The sequence below is a fragment of the Carassius auratus genome, unplaced genomic scaffold (genome assembly GCF_003368295.1).
Source record: "Carassius auratus strain Wakin unplaced genomic scaffold, ASM336829v1 scaf_tig00029891, whole genome shotgun sequence".
NCBI classification, from domain to species: domain Eukaryota; kingdom Metazoa; phylum Chordata; class Actinopteri; order Cypriniformes; family Cyprinidae; genus Carassius; species Carassius auratus.
The window spans coordinates 86,198-104,511 of record NW_020525808.1 but is presented as its reverse complement, the minus strand read 5'-3'; the positions used below and the strand labels follow the sequence as shown (position 1 = coordinate 104,511).

At 35.6% G+C, this 18,314-nt stretch overlaps 1 protein-coding gene across 2 annotated transcripts in view; it reads right to left on the bottom strand.

Moving 5' to 3' along the window:
- LOC113079951 (calcium/calmodulin-dependent 3',5'-cyclic nucleotide phosphodiesterase 1C-like) overlaps positions 1-18,314 on the bottom strand; it is a 70,014-nt gene extending 51,700 nt beyond the window's left edge. Inside the window, exons 1-3 of one of the 2 annotated variants that reach the window (XM_026252193.1) lie at positions 17,854-18,314; positions 2,891-2,941; positions 964-1,135 (exon numbers count right to left, since the gene is read on the bottom strand). In XM_026252193.1, coding sequence (XP_026107978.1) covers positions 964-1,135; positions 2,891-2,941; positions 17,854-18,052 — 422 coding nt within the window. In that variant the 5' untranslated portion in view covers positions 18,053-18,314. Of the gene's footprint in view, positions 1-963; positions 1,136-2,890; positions 2,942-6,932; positions 7,230-17,853 lie in introns of those variants that run through there. The other variant, XM_026252194.1, reaches the window with a different exon arrangement.

Below are 18,314 nucleotides of genomic sequence, written 5' to 3'. Positions count from 1 at the left end.
AGCTGTTTTCCACTGTAGCTAAGAGACGCCTTGCGAGAAAACTCCAAATGAAGACATGTTTTCTTCACTTTTCATTCCTGTTTTTGGCCTTTAGGTTTACTACTACAACTAAAAACTAAAATGCATTCTGTTCATGTTAGTAGCAAGACAGCAAAAGGACTAAAAAGCATATATATATATATAACATACTGATTTTGCAGAAATTAATGTAAAGCCTACTGTATCATATTTGATAATATACACAAATTTCTAAGGCCTCTAAATTATTAACATGGTCAAAGCTTTACTCATGTACACATGTCTTCAGTTTATACTTTTATTAAGCAAGTAAAATGACTTGTAATTGTAAAAACATCCACCTTCAGGTTGTGGTTCACGTGTCAAACTAACCAAAGCAAAAGGGATGAATGAACATTACTAAAAAACTTTTCAACAATGTGCTGGATGTTGTTAATACTTGATTTACAATTGTAATAGTGCTTATCTAGTGACCCTGTTCGAACCCCAATTGTCTATACCATCAAAAAAAACAATACATAAATAACATAATTCTTTTTAGATCTTAAAAAACATGAATGACAAACTATACTTCCCAGAAAGCACACGTTTTATAGAGCAGGTTAACAAATCAGACTTCCATTATCAATAATTAGACCGATCTGCCCTGTAGTCAAATCCCATAACCTGGTGCCTGACGTAAGAAGAAAAATGACTAATAAGATCCACCTAGAGAATTAAACCGGGTACTATTTTTTGAACAGGAGGTTATAACTTGAGAAGAGATCTCACAACCAAAGTATGTGATTTCACTATGGGAGAAACGTTTGAAACTAAGTTGATCTTTGAAATATAACTGGGAAGGCATTCCTCAGGATGCTGTTCCCAGATCAGTCCATCCTGTCAGTGATCACGTGACTTGTAAACCAACATTGACCATCAAAAAAAAGAGAGAGAGAGATGAACCTGACAGCAGTTTTCTCTGTTGCTTCTGGGACGTCTGTAGAGGGAAGCTCATCCGCCAGGATCTCTTCTATTCTGCGTGGATCGTCTGGAACGTCCCTCTGAACTTTGACCTTGTCCTTCTTGCACGTCCCAGCAGTGAGTGTGTTCCATAGTGCACTCTGAGACTTTGAGCCTGGAAACAAGATGAATGAGAGTCAAAGAAAGACTTAAGCACATTCTCTCTCAGAAACTTTAGGGGTACAACAGCTTGTCACTGGGGCAGAACCCTCAAAGGGACACCGACAGTGTTCAGTTCATAATAGTACCAGTGACATGCTGTCATGCTATTTTTTCATTATACTACTATCTAAAAAACAACACATTATGTCTTGTCTGCCACAATATGACAATCTATGATCCCCCTTGCCCTCCTTCAATAACATGGCAAATATTACTATTAGTACATTTCATCTCAAATTGAAATTGATTTATTTTCTTTAATATTTTATTGCACTACAGCATTTTATTTATTATTATTTGCTTTATTTGTACTCACTTAATATGCACACACAGATATGCTGCAATAATTTTGCAATAAAGTTAAACAACTTATTTTTGCACTCATTATGCACATATTATGTATATTAACAATGTGTATTAACAATTACAAATGGGATTTGTTCAATCCATTACCTTTTTTTTTTTTTACACTATAACATTTTAAGCACCCACTGTGTGCACACTTTTTTTTCAGATATGCAAATTTTGCATTTTTTTTTTTTTTTTTTATCAATTCATAATAGAATTATTGCATGTTAAGCCATTCCCATTCCTTTATTGTTATCATTATTATTAAAGTGTTCTGATTCAAACTAACAGTAATGGCATCAGCAGACCAACATTCTAAGACTAAAAATGTACTTAAAGCCTCCTCTTGAGAGCCTAATGGCTCAGTTGTTGATTCATAGTAAATTATATTGATTTGCTCCCACCAAGCCTGCGCATATCATTATCATCACAAGCTCATGCACTCATAATGTTGTTATACAGATGTTATACAGTTACTTTGGATGCAGTATCATGCAGAAAAATGAACTCTTGAATTTCTTGATAGATGCTGCCATCTCGTGGCATGCCCATGTAAACTGTAAGGCCTGTTAAAGCTGCAGTCGGTAACTTTTGACGCTCTAGCGGTTAATAAACAGAACTGCTTGCGTCTTGCGGAAGGACATTGTATTAAAGTTTTCACTAGTGTTATTTTAGTATCAATATACCATTAACGTTTTTCTTAATATTTTTTTGTTCTCTTTCCATTTCAGTTTTAAAGGTTTAGTATTTTGTTGTGTGTTTTCATTTTTATAAGTTTTTGCTTTATGTCTTTATTAAGATTTAAGCTTTAAGTTTTCCAAAAAAGCATTAATATTAGAAGTTAATGATTTAATGAACAGAAACTAAGATTACGAAAGTCACATAAAAGTTTCAGAGAATCTGTGAGGTCTAAAGTTTTTTAATTGACTCTTCATGGATCTCTACACTGAGATCCAGACTAGCCCATGTTTCTGTGGTCTAGAGAGATCTTAAAAGCACAAGAGGAAGACTCCAGCTCTCTAATGATGTTTCCATGCTTTCTAACTAATGAACCTCCATGAGTTTACCATGACTGTAGTCATTTGTGATTACTGGACAATGTTTTTTTTTTAGAAGTTTTCGTTTTTCATGTCCGCACAAATCCTGTGGTAAAGACATACTGTAAGTGTTTCTGCAGCACTTTACAGAATAAAAGCATCTGTTTTATGAATAAATGTAAATGCAAATGTGCTCTTTCTACTTCATTTCAGCCTTTCCCTTTTGAATATGAAACCAGATGTAGATTTATACAAAAACTAAATGTAGGTAGGGCAGTGTGAATTTGTTGCTTTCTAAAAAAATAAAATAAACACATACTTACGTGCAAACCTTGCCAGCGGCCTGCTGTTTGTCTCCACATCCTCATTAGCCACTACAGAGAAAAACAGAGTTATATGCTGGCATTTCTCTGTGTGTGTGTGTGTCTGTAAAAAAAACACATAAAATACCTTTTTCTAAAGCTTTTTTCAGTGGCTTAGTAAAATACATCATTAAAAATCTTTTTTTGTCCCCTTTCTTAATGTGTCTTTTTGCATAATGTGAATATAATGAAGCGAGCTGCTGGAAAAGCGTGGAAGGCCGCTTTAAAACGACTTCAGCCGCCGTTATATGAGCCTTTCATTAGGATCTGAAATGGGTCTTGGTCAGTAGGGGACTGGAAGGGTGTTGTTAGTGTACTGTGTGTCACTTCTAGTAAAAAATAACACAAGAACAAAGAAAATCAGCATAATCCACAAAAAAGTCTTCAGAGATGCTATACTGAGAAGGGCAAACATGTCTATTTACAGTACTTAGTTTTAATTTATAATAACAAACTGCTTTTTCAGATAGAGCTGTTTTTTGCATATTGTTATACAGGTTGCTATAGGGTGTTCTAGAAAAAAAAAGCCTCTATGAAAGTCTAAGTGTTTTTTTGTTTTTTTTTTTGTTATTTGATTATTCACAGAAATCATCAACTCAAACATGCTGTGCAGATAGATTTTTATCATTCATTAGCCAAACTGTGTGGGATGAGCTGCAAAGCAAAGTGTAATACTTGAGGTGTTGTTATCATTACATAAAACTAAAACTGTTCTGTAATTCAAAAATATATGTATAAAATATTAGATGAATATATATAAAAAAAGAAAATCTGTCTACAAAACTTTGATTTGTCTAATAACTGAAATAAACTAGTTTCCAAAGCACCTTTTTGTTAGTTTTTAGTTGCTGTTGTTTTTTTAAGTTATTCACCTAATGTATATATTTTAATATTTTTTATATATATATATATATATTTATTTATTTATTTTTAAGCTTTAGTACTTTTGTTTTGTTTTTTTGTAATTTTTAAGTTTTACTTATTTTAGTATTAATAAAATGTTTTATTTTTTTATGTTTATTTAAAATAATGACATTTTTATGGTTTTAGTTTGAGTTAATTGCTTTTTCCAAGTTATACATCTAATATTTATATATTAATTGTCAACATTTTATATATATTAAAATAGAAAAAAAATAGAAAATTTAAATGAAAACTTAAAACGTAAAACACAAAAACTTGTTCAAAATATTATATAAATAAATACTATAATGAAAAACTATATAAATGATAACACTTACTCTGGGTTAGTGATTTGAATAAACATCTAACTCCAAGTATATGCAATAGTATCAACAATGCATGCATTTGCATCTTATTACACCAACAAGAGTTCAGTCGGTGCATTACTATGTGTGTCTAAATCTAGTCAGTGCACAGGCTGGTTCAAAGTTGAAGAGATTCTTTAGCTGGTTTGTGAGAGCTGCTTCAGTGCATTAAATGTAAATCGCATTAGCAGGCAATGCATAAGTTGTTTGAGCTGAGAAAAATCATAAGATGCATTAGTGAAGTAAAACACCACACAACCCCCATTAAGAGTAATGATATTCCGTATAGAGACCAAAACACACACACACACACTACTGTATGTTTCTCTAGCACGCAACCCATTAAAAGCCCCCAGAGTGACACCGAGGGCGGAAAGGAAGTGGTCACGCTGTCTTAGCCAATAATCATTATGTCAACAGCAGCTCGTGGTCACGCTCCACTGGACCTGATTGACAACACGTCACACGTAATGAGCTCAAAGCACACTGAGCAATTGAATGCTGGGCTGCTGCTTAACCATGACGACAGGCAGATGTTTGAAAAAGCCATAAAGCATTATGATTCGAGATTCCCTGCTGTGATCTTGTATAAAGATCATCTAGTTTATCTACAGTGTTAAAAGTGCATTAGTTAGAGTTTTGCACGTAAGGAACTTCCTTCTATAAATACATCAAGACAGACAGTAAAAAATCAGCATCTCACACCTCTGATGTTTCCATCATAACACCTTTCCTGACCGCTGTCCTCCCACGTGGGTGTGTGTTTCTCAGAAAATACATCTGATCAACAGGACGGTGTGTCTAAGTATGGAAAAACGTACAGTCAGATGTTCATTATCTCAAAATAAACCGACAAGATGATCAGGATCCAGCCATGAAGCGTTTATTTTGAGATAAGATAATGAGCAGATTATGGACATGACATATTGATTTGAGATTAATTTATGTTATTATTAGCTAAACAGCAATATATAACCACAAGTGACCAATCAGAACTCTATTCTATTCTAATAAACTGTAAAATCTGGTTTTAGAAAGCCAGTCAAATTTGACAGATTAATTGGAAATTTAGATTTTGAAAGATGAGTTGAGAGGCAAAGTTAAATACTTGTTGTTATCATTAAGTAGAAATCATTTTCTGTAACTGAAAGTTGAAATAAAACTAAATCTAAATATTATTAAACAAATTAATGCTAAACAGACATATTTGTTAAAATAAATATTTAAATATATATATATATATATATATATATATATATATATATATATATATATATATATATATATATATATTAAATTATATGGTTAAATGGTTATTACACAAAAATATCTGTCAAGTATTGTGGTGAGCTGTAAAAAAATATTTTATTATTACATTTTTTTATGGGTCAAACTGTGTGGTGAAGTTTAATACTTGTGTTGTTTTCATTAAGTAAAACTATTACAAATCATTTAAAATAAAATAAACAATAGACTAATAATTTTATTTAAAAACGAACAGAAATATGTTTAAGTTAAAGCTCTAAAATGTATTAAAAAAATTGAAAGACACAAATTGAAGCTAAAAAGACATTATATTAAACACAAATATTACATTAAAACATTTAAATATTTATAACAAATATATATATATATATATATATGTGTGTGTGTGTGTGTGTGTGGTTTTGTAATTAGTATGAGTATTCTAATAAGCTGTATAAATAGATGACAGATCCCTATATCCTTGCAATAATCACTTTTAGATTATTCTTAAATATCTCAGTCGTTTCTCATAGACAGCAATGAAATGAAATGGAGAACAAACTGAGACTTATGTTCAAGCTTCCTGCTTTTCTGACTTTCAATGTTGAGAAAAACACTCACACCTCCTCTTAAAGCTATCTCAGCGATGTCTCAAACTGTGCTCAGACATCAGACATTAAACAAAATAGAAATAATAACTAAAAATTACAACAAAAACTTGCCTTGGCTACTAAATGAAATAAGTCGTAGCACCACAATTACTGAAAAAATTAAATAACCTAAAATAAAAATAATAAAATCAATGGAAACAAAAGGTAATAAAAATGCATATGAGATTGCAAAAATGTGAAAAAATAAAATAAAACTGAAAATATAAAAAGGTAATTTAAAATGAGAGTAAATACTAATGATATATAATCAATGCCATAATAACACCGACTTGGAATAAAAGTCTAAGTATAAGCAATAGTAACAGTAATGCATGCATTTTAACAACAAGAAGATAATGCACACTTCTGTGTTTTCACATTTGTACCCTCTCAAACTGTGCTCTGAAATCTCGATATGAACTCAAACATCTCTCTTCAAATGATCCCCTATTCTAATTAGATTTACAAGCTGCAATTCACATTTATTTTAGACTTCTGTATGTACGGTTGTCTTACTGTAGAAGAACCGCAACAGAAACATCAGAAACGAAGCTGATAGTTAAATGAGAATTCATTATATCTTATACACCATGCAAAAACAATAGTTTGCTCTGAGTAGGTTTGTGTTTGATTGTGTATTGTGTGTGTGTGTGGTCAGGTGCATTTTACTCCGGTTGCTATGGCACCGTAGAGTTGTGTTCTCCTCAGAAATCAAACACTCACACATCACATCCTGAAATCAACACATCTGTATGTATAAACACAGATGACTCTCCTGTGCATCTGAAGCTGTGATGCATCCCCATCAAACCCTGATTCTGTCATCGGTTTGTTTCTTACCAATGGTGAAGCTGAAGCCGTCGATGCTGAAAGTGGCACTTCTGCCTTTGGTGAAGCCCTTTTTTCTAGAGTCCGTTTCTGACATGTTTTCTTTCTCTTGTGTTGTATTTCCCGAGTAAATCCCAAAGTTGTGCACGAGTCTTTTGTCTCTTGTTCTGACCTGCTCTCCCGCTCTACTCTCAGAGACACGATTTCTCTTTTTCTATCATTCTCGTCCTCTTTCGCTCTCACGGTCTCATTATTTTCTCCCCTCTCAACAGAGCACTTAGTGTAGCAATGCATAACATAACACACTCTGCTCCTCTAATGTTCTGCGAAGCACATTTGAAAAGAAAAAAAAGGCAGCTTTGTCCCCGCAGCATGTGAGGATGTGATCGTGTGATTTTATCATCGAAATGCAATCAAACCTATTTTGAATCGCTGCGGATTTGTTGAACACATTCCCAGAAATGCATCTAGCTGGGCCAAGACCGTCAGGCTTAAGTGTATTTTAGTGAAGTGTGTATCGTTCATTTCTATTCAAACATTTTTAAAGACAAAGATAAAAATGTTTTTTAATAAAAGATAGAAAACGATTGAGACAAACAGTCAGGTGGAGGCCGAGATGTTATTCGACTGTTGTGCTTTGAAGCTTTGATCTTTTTGTCTGTGTCTATAATACAGTGGGTTGGAAGAGCCACAAAATGATCCCCAGCAGGCCAGTGGTGTAAATGTCTCAGAAACAGACTTCATGAGGTGGCCTGAGCCCTAGCTTCCTCTAGTGGGCCCATGTTCTCACTGCCCGGCACTCTGGAGCTGGACTGACCCTGAGTGCCATTTGATATCGGGATGAAATCATTGGACCCATTGTCAGACCCTACAGTGGTGCAGCGGGTCAGTGGTTCCTGACAATGCATGGCCTCAGGTGGCTAGAGTATGCAGCATGAAGGAATTGATATCATTGAATGGCCCCCATGCTCGCCTGACCTAAATCCAGTAGAACACCTCTTGGACATTATGCTGCACCTCAGACAGTCCAGGAGCTCAGTGATGTCCTGGTCCAGATCTGAGAGGGAATACCTCAGGCACACAAAGATGTGGGGTCAAACTACTGAGTAACATTTTGAGTTACTGCAATTAAACTTCATCAAAATGGACTAGCCTGCTTCATCATTGTTTAACTTAGATTTTCGGGGTGTCTTTTGAATTCAGCCCTCTGTAGGTTGATCATTTTCATTTTCAAACAATTTAGCCTCCATTCATTCCAAACACATTACACAGTCCATATCAGTCTAGATATCCAGCACATTATTTTTCTCCATTGAGATCTGTGTTTTCAAAGTGTTCCTTTAATTTTTTGGAGCAGTGCATATTATAGAGTGTATCATAAAACACATATTTAATATTATAAATTAACTAATTAATGCATTTATTTAGGATTTTTTATTCAAATATACATTAAATTTCTTTTAATTTAATTCCAAAAATATTATTTAAATCTTCAGGGCTGCACTTATTCGATTAAAGAATACAGTAACAACTGCAATATTTGGAAATATTATTATTCTATTTTAATATATTTTAGCATTAAAATTCATTCCTATTAAAAAACAGAAGCAAAGTCTGTAAGATTAACATACAATTAATATGTTAACAATGAATATAGAATAGAATTTGTGATTAGCATTAAACGCTATAAGCATTAACCACTTTACCATCCATTTTAAAAAAAAACAGCAGAGAGTGAATTCAGGTCCCACTGTAGTCTACCATTGCTTGCATCAAAGAGTCACACATATGGGAAACAGTTCTTCTTCTCTAGATAAAATAAGGTGTAATTCATAGCTTTAATGAATGCATATGAAGATATCTGTTGATTGTGTGTGCTGTTTAGTAGATGAGATTCTTATAGTGGCAAGCAAATCTCATCAGGACTTTCCTGAAAGAGCTTTAATGAGCTTCCAGTCATCGCTGAAGTTGTGAGCTTGTTTGTGTTCGTGCATGAGGTCAGCTCATGTATATGATGTCTCGACTGTGAATGCTGGTCACTAAGCAACCAGCCAAGGCTTTTACCCACAGCATTGAAGAGATCCTGAGGTTAATGTAATGCAGTGTACTGGACAAAAGCTGAGCTCATGTTCACTGTGAACATAAACAATCCACACTGTTATTTCTAGTGTTTATAGTGTGTGTTGTGTGTGTCTGTATGATGTGCAATAAAGGATGCACTGTAAAAATAAATAAATAAATACTGTGCTTTTTCAATGTTATCATGTTGTCAAAAATATCATGTTCAGTATGTTACTTGCCATTTCTTTGTAATTAATCAGGCAATTTACTATAAGTTGAGTTGAAATTGTTTCTATCAATTTCTTAGTGAATACAAATGTATTGGTGGAAATATTTATTTCTGAAATCTGCTATAGAAAATGGAAACGGTTAAAATTAGAAAAAGAAGTGTTAATAAGTGTATATTTTGGGTTCTGGAAGAAATATTCTAAAGAGCCATCATTACGTTAATAATTAATTAATAATAAACAATAGCTAATAATAGGCTAATAATAACTAATATATAAAATAAATAAATATAGATAGTATAATAATATACAAAAATACTAATAAATATATAATACATTATTATTTTATTAGTTTTACTTAAATGTTCTTTCTGTTCCATATATATATATATATATATATATATATATATATATATATATATATATATATATATATATATATATATATATATATATATATACATATATATGTGTGTGTGTGTGTGTGTGTGTGTGTGTGTGTGTGTGTGTGTGTGTGTGCCAAGAGCTCCTGAAAAAGCACAACAAACGCCTAATGTGTTTGCGCACACTTGGCAAATAGACGCTCATTCTATTCTATTTTATTCTAATAAAATCGCGTTTCTTGTGCATTTCCTATTTCTAATCACAAGAGGGCAACAACGCTATTAATTACAGATAATCGAGACTCGTCAGCATTATATTGACACACCAGCGCTTCTCTGCTTATGATTCATAATCTGCATATGTACATTAAAGCGTAAATTAGCTAATTGGTGAGAACATCAGTTTGAACAGAGCGATCACCATCAGAGACCACGCGCGCTGTTCCCGCGCCTGTTACCATGGCAACGCACAGTGGTGCTGAGGCAGGTGATGTCACCGACAGAGTAAAAAAAACTAAATGATCTTTTAGTGATGGATAATAACATGAAATCGCTAACGGGATTCGGTTGTGATTCAGAAGAGAGAGAGAGAAAATAAGCCTATAGCAGCCTATTAAGATGAATAAGGGTTATTTGCTATTTTTCGCATTAGTTTATGACTAAACGGACTGTCATTAACACAAAATTACTGTCTAACCCATAGTTTATCGTCTCATTTTGCTTTTGGGTTATTTTATTTGAAGCATTTTTCCCCCCAAAATGTGTCTATATATATTAGGCCTATACATTTCATTTCAGTTATTTTGCTACATAAAGTTAAACTCATTTAAAATGAGAAATGCTATAGGCTACATAGTAAAATATAGTACAATATGCCATAGTAACATGTTTTTCATTACTTTAACTAAAAGTATTTTCAAAATAAATCTAAATAATTTAACCAATTTTAACTACACAAGGTTCATCTGAATAAGGTCAGTTTAATATTATTTAAGTTGAAATGTTTTGTTGAACCAATTTGATTAATGGGATGGCAGCAACTGGACTAGAATATTTTTTACAATATAGTTGATAAAAAGTTAAATTTTTTGTACACTTTATTTTCTATTCATGATCAAACATCATGATTTTAATGTGGGAAAAACCCAGAAACTACCAACTTGGCACCACATTATCTAGGGAACTGAATAAGACATGTTTCATATGCAATTTTGTAAAAAAACAATGTACATATGCTAAAATATACTGATATGTAGCTACTCACCATCTCACCATCAGATCTACTCACCATTATTTCTCACCCATATTTCATTATATACTGAATTTTTATATTATTTACTGAATTTTTATATTATTTATTATTTGGATTCTATTTCAGTTCCGTCATACAAAGAGTGCAAATGATATAACTTTTTTGAAACATCCCATTTGAACTTTTATTATGAATATTATGGTTTTGCATTATGAATTTATAAAAACTCCTACTGACAGTTTAATCAGAGGAAATGTAACCCCTGAACTGAGGACAAATGGGCTTCAAAAAGACACACTTCACAATAAATCTAATGTTGAGTTTAAATGCGATCGAGTCGATAAGATGCTTAAAGGGGCCCGGAAACCACTGCGACGCATCTGTGAACAACTATCAAAGAAAGACGTAGATTCTTTGGCAACAACAACAACAAAAAAGTAAACCCTACTGAACATTTAATTATTTAATTATTATTATTATTTTTATTTTTTTTATTGTTCTCTAAGATCCACATATGTTATCAAGATTTTTACTTAAAAAAAAAAAAAAAACATCATAATTTAGAATATGCTATTTTCTGTCCTGTTTTGATCCCCTCTCATCAGAACGCTCTGTTCAAATATGTGACCGATTGTAGACTCGGAAGTAATGCCCACTGATATGAATTTTTAATATCCTTAATAGATGGACGTCCCTTTAGTTTAAAAATGCATAAATACATTTCAGATTAACAGTAATAAGAGACAAAGCAATAGTGTCCATGTAACGTAATAAAAACAGTTACTCACACTTGTGTGGTGCCACATGACCTTGATCCAATATATTCAGCAAAGTATCATCTTTTAGTTTCAATCTTTTTGAAAATCCAGTGTCGAATTGCCATGCTTGTAAACAAATGCACAGTAAAATTAAGTGAACAAAGGACCAAGTTCTTACTGACTCGGTCTGGATCTTCATGAAAAATAAAGTTCATCCACTCTTTCCCAACACAGAGATCAAAAGGTAGGCAAGGCAAAGAGTTTTCCCACAGTTTGGCACTGCACAGCATCTTGTTGTCTTCAGAGCCATCTTTATCATTTTGTTTCTGCGTAGACCTGCGCGTTTGCCTCTCTCATAAACACGTGCGAATCGATGGGTGGTGCTAATCAGGCAGTGATGTAGAATCGGTGGGCAGGTCTAAAATGGCAGTTATGTAGAATCAGTGGGTGGGGCTAAAAAGGCAGTTATGTAGAATCAGTGGGTGGGGGTAACAGGCAGTGATGTAGAATCAGCAGGCGGGGCTAAACAGGCAGTGATGTAGAATCGGTGGGCGGGGCTAAACAGGCAGTGATGTAGAATCGGTGGGCAGGCATAAAAAGGCAGTGATGTAGAATAGGTGGGTGGGGCTAAACAGGCATCGATGTAGAATCGGTGGGCAGGTCTAAAAAGGCAGCGATGTAGAATCGGTGGGCGGGGCTAAAAAGGCCACGATGTAGAATCGGTGGGCGGGGCTAAACAGGTATCGATGTAGAATCGGTGGGCAGGCCTAAAAAGGCAGTGATGTAGAATAGGTGGGTGGGGCTAAACAGGCATCGATGTAGAATCGATGGGCAGGTCTAAAAAGGTAGCGATGTAGAATCGGTGGTCGGGGCTAAAAAGGTAGCCATGTAGAATCAGTGGGCGGGTCTAAAAAGGCAGTTATGTAGAATCAGTGGGCGGGGCTAAACAGGCAGTGATGTAGAATAGGTGGGTGGGGCTAAACAGGCAGTGATGTAGAATCAGCAGGCGGGGCTAAACAGGCAGTGATGTAGAATCGGTGGGCGGGGCTAAACAGCCAGTGATGTAGAATCGGTGGGCGGGGCTAAACAGCCAGTGATGTAGAATCGGTGGGCAGGCCTAAAAAGGCAGTGATGTAGAATAGGTGGGTGGGGCTAAACAGGCATCGATGTAGAATCGGTGGGCAGGTCTAAAAAGGCAGCGATGTAGAATCGGTGGGCGGGGCTAAAAAGGCCACGATGTAGAATCGGTGGGCGGGGCTAAACAGGTATCGATGTAGAATCGGTGGGCAGGCCTAAAAAGGCAGTGATGTAGAATAGGTGGGTGGGGCTAAACAGGCATCGATGTAGAATCGATGGGCAGGTCTAAAAAGGTAGCGATGTAGAATCGGTGGTCGGGGCTAAAAAGGTAGCCATGTAGAATCAGTGGGCGGGTCTAAAAAGGCAGTTATGTAGAATCAGTGGGCGGGGCTAAACAGGCAGTGATGTAGAATAGGTGGGTGGGGCTAAACAGGCAGTGATGTAGAATCAGCAGGCGGGGCTAAACAGGCAGTGATGTAGAATCGGTGGGCGGGGCTAAACAGCCAGTGATGTAGAATCGGTGGGCGGGGCTAAACAGCCAGTGATGTAGAATCGGTGGGCAGGCCTAAAAAGGCAGTGATGTAGAATAGGTGGGTGGGGCTAAACAGGCATCGATGTAGAATCGGTGGGCAGGTCTAAAAAGGCAGCGATGTAGAATCGGTGGGCGGGGCTAAAAAGGCCATGATGTAGAAACGGTGGGCGGGGCTAAACAGGTAGCGATGTTGAATCGGTGGGCAGGCCTAAAAAAGGCAGTGATGTAGAATAGGTGGGTGGGGCTAAACAGGCATCGATGTAGAATCGGTGGGCAGGTCTAAAAAGGTAGCGATGTAGAATCGGTGGGCGGGGCTAAAAAGGTAGCGATGTAGAATCGGTGGCCGGGGCTAAAAAGGCCACGATGTAGAATCGGTGGGCGGGGCTAAACAGGTAGCGATGTTGAATCGGTGGGCAGGCCTAAAAAGGCAGTGATGTAGAATAGGTGGGTGGGGCTAAACAGGCATCGATGTAGAATCGGTGGGCAGGTCTAAAAAGGTAGCGAAGTAGAATTGGTGGGCAGGTCTAAAAAGGTAGCGATGTAGAATCGGTGGGCGGGGCTAAAAAGGCCACGATGTAGAATCGGTGGGCGGGTCTAAACAGGAAGTGGTAGAGAATCAGTTGGTGGGGCTAAACAGGCAGTGATGTAGAATCAGGTGGGGAGAAAACAGGCAGCAATATAGAATCGTGGGTGGGGCTAAACAGGCAGCGATATAGAATTGGTGGGTGGGGCTAAACAGGCAATGATGTAGAATTGGTGGGCAGGGCTAAACAGACAGGGAAGTAGAAACAGGTGCTGATCATCTTCTATGGAGGCGGTGTTTATTCACACCATTACATCATAGAGTAGAACATTCCAAGAGAAAGTTTCGAGTTCTGAAACTTACAAGATGTTTTAATAGTACAATAACAACATGTCAAAAGAATTTAGATTTCTCAGTTCATGAGAAAAAAAAAACTAAAAAAATTTTTTTGCAACAATGTCTTAGAAGAACCATTTTTGGTTTCCCAAAAACAGTTCTTAAAAGAACCACTTTTTTCTTAGTGTAAAGAATATTTTTATAATATAAAGAGTTTTGGTGTGTGTTTTTTTTTTTTTTACACTATAAAGTAAAAAAAAATACAATAAAGTTTCCATGGATGTTTAAGGTTCTTCATGGAACCAAAGTTGACAATGAAAAACCTTAATGTTTAAGGGTATACTGTAAAATTTGGAACTCGGGACACACTTCAAACTCTTACAACATATAGCACAGAGCTACTGGTGTTTTGTTTTGATCGAAAAATAACATTCAGTCACTGTGCTAGTTGGTGTCTCCCAACCTGAGACTCTCTAGAGATGTGATGCTGTAGATGGAGAAAACCTGAACAGCCGAAGGGCCTCAGGGACTTCAGCGGGAGACTTTACTGTCGCTTCATGGTAACCATGAAACATAGAGCTACAGGTGATATTTTAGTCACCCTCAAGGGTCACCTCTTCCTATAGCAGTCAGGTGAAAAGGGGACAGAGAAGATGTATATCAAAAAAGGAACAGGCCTGAAAAGTCACTTAAAAATATATTATTTTGTGTGTGTATAATATCCATTCTCATATTTTGTTAAGACGATGTCTTCACCTTTGCATTTACACTACCATTCAAAATTTTGGGGAAGAAAAAAATTGTTTATTTTTGAAAGAAATTACTTTAATTCAGCAAGACAGACTAAAATGATTAAAATGTCAGTAATGACATTTATAATGTTGAAAAAGATATCAAATAAATGTTGCTCTTTTGAACTTTCTATTAGCTGAAGATTCATGAAAAAAAAATCCACAAAAATATTAAGCAACACAACCAATTTAAAAAATAAATAAATAAAATAATAATAATAATAATAATAATAAGGGTTTCTTAAGCATATAAGATTGGTTTCTGAAGGATCCTATTGACACTGAAGACTGGAGTAATGATACTGAAAATTCAGCTTTGATCACAGGAATAATTATATTTTAAAATGAAAACAGTTATATTAAATTGAAATTAATTTTACAAGATTTCTGTATCTACTGTATTTTTTTTAATAAATGCAGAAATCTTACAGACTCCTAGTTTTCGTAAGGTAGTGTATCTTATGTACTAAATGTACTAAATAAATGTTTAGATATACATTTTCAATTGCAGAATGAAATTATAAAAATAAACTTGCATTATTATGTTCATTTTATTATTGATTTGTGTAAAAACCCATCTCTGAAAAACACTTGTGTTATATAAAGCATCACGAGGGCTGTTATTCGAACATCAAAGAGTTCAAACATAAAAAACACGGATCTGGACCCTTCAAAAGAATCGCAGCGGCGCATCATTGATCATCCCATTATGAGCCATTTTTCTCATCTGTTCCACAGAAGTGCTTGAACTCTCTAATGTGCAGATAAATGGCTGCTATCAACCCCCGTTTTTGACCCAAAATGAGCAGACACCTGTTTCCTACCCGTCTCATGAAGGTATGTGCTTAAATTCCACAATTACATTTTAAAGGCAGATGAATACAGTGAATACCAAAAGAGAATCTGGACACTTCAGCTCACGTAAAAATATATTAATGTTGATAAAGAATAATTAAGATCATAACTTATATAACAATCTTATTTTCACAAAATAAATAAATGAATATTATATATATATATATATATATAATATATATATATATATATATATATATATATTTTTTTTTTTTTATTACAAATATTAATCAGGAATTATCCACACATTTTCAACATGCTTTTTCAGAAAAGGTCAGAGGTCAATAACTTATTGACATTGTCACACAGGTGTCTAAAATTGTGTCAGAGAATGTAAGACAGCTGATGAAGAACTCACTTCTTGACCATTAATAAAATACTTTTTGAAAGTATCATTGATAATATTTGTAAAAATTCACTGCTTATATACATACATATATATATATATATATATATAAACAACTTTAAGACTTCAAAAGCCTTTATTAAAGTACACATACACTTTTAGTCATACAAAATTATCCAAAAAGCATATATTTTAAGTCTATGTCAAGTCAAAGTCAATGACAAAACAATAAGCCTGACTTTCACGTGACCATAAAAGTAACTGCAAAACCTAGGTGAAAAACTTTTCTGGAAGGATCCCCTTTGCTTTGGTTTGATATTTTGATATGCAATGCAATGACCTTTAGAAACGTCTTAACCTCTTTAGACCCTGCGGCATATGAGGACATTATATTTTTTTATGAATTTCTCTGAGACTATGTATGCCACAGTTTTAAGTCTGTGTATATACACTCACCTAAAGGATTATTAGGAACACCATACTAATACTGTGTTTGACCATCTTTCGCCTTCAGAACTACCTTAATTCTATGTGGCATTGATTCAACAAGGTTCTGAAAGCATTCTTTAGAAATGTTGGCCCATATTGATAGGATAGCATCTTGCAGTTGATGGAGATTTGTGGAATGCATATCCAGGGCACGAAGCTCCCATTCCACCACATCCCAAAGATGCTCTTTTGGGTTGAGATCTGGTGACTGTGGGGGCCATTTTAGTACAGTGAACTCATTGTCATGTTCAAGAAACCAATTTGAAATGATTCAAGTTTTGTGACATGGTGCATTATTCTGCTGGAAGTAGCCATCAGAGGATGGGTACATGGTGGTCATTAAGGGATGGACATGGTCGGAAACAATGCTCAGGTAGGCCGTGGCATTTAAACGATGCCCAATTGGCACTAAGGGGTCTAAAGTGTGCCAAGAAAACATCCCCCACACCATTACACCACCATCACCACCAGCCTGCACAGTGGTAACAAGGCATGATGGAGACATGTTCTCATTCTGTTTACGCCAAATTCTGACTCTACCATCTGAATGTCTCAACAGAAATCCAGACTCATCAGACCAGGCAACATTTTTCCAGTCTTCAACTGTCCAATTTTGGTGAGCTCTTGCAAATTGTAGCCTCTTTTTCCTATTTGTAGTGGAGATGAGTGGTACCCGGTGGGGTCTTCTGCTGTTGTAGCCCATCTGCCTCAAGGTTGTGCGTGTTGTGGCTTCACAAATGCTTTGCTGCATACCTCGGTTTTTTTTGAACCTCGTAATTTGAACAGGTGTTCCTAATAATCCTTTAGGTGAGTGTATATATATATATAGAGAGAGAGAGAGAGAGAGAGAGAGAGAGAGAGAGAACTAAAAATTTTATTGTTTTTGCCTATGCATGTTCATTCGTCTTTTTATTAAAAAAAAAAAATGTAAGAAATTGAGTCCCTATGTGCTCTACCGAGGACATACAGTAGCATAACTTATGAATGAAATGTCTTTGAAAAAAAACACACACATATTATATATATATATATATATATATATATATATATATATATATATATATATATACATTAGTTTTTTATTTATTTATTTTTTTGCTCTCAACCATGTAAAGACATGGGGGGAAATACATTTTTCCTAAAACTTTTTTTTGAACCAGGTAGGCTAGTTCTGGCTTGGGGCTACTGTAATTAGTCAGTCTAAACAAAACAATTATAACAAAGCATAAACAATTTCCACTGTGTATGCTCTAATCTACCTTCATACGGATATGAATGATGGCAGAAGCTTACAGAAACTCACCTGTAGCAGTAGCAGGAGCTTGTGGCGTGTTTGCTCTGGAGGCTCCGGTAGTTTTCCGCTCCAGCGGTTGTTTGCTAGTTTGCTTTACGATCACACCGGACCCCCTCCGCGTTTTTCCGTCCGGGTCTTTCTGCGGCTCCAAACCCACTTTGACCAACGTGTTGCGAGACCTTGTGAAAGCTGAGGTCACTGAGCCCATCTCTGCCAAACAGCCCTCGGCTGACTGAGCTCTGGAAACACGGTTACACACTCCATGACTCGGATTCAGACTCTGTCATTGCTCCGGTGTCCTCATTAAAAGATGTGATCGGCAAACCGTGTCCTCTGAGCGGTAAACATGTGCTGATCCACTTTCCTCGCACTCGGTGCGGTCTGTCTGCAAGTCATTTTGTCAGATGGAAACGATGAAAACCAGCGGAAATCTCCTGTGCGCTTTCCCGAGAGAAGCCGTCGTCTCGTGG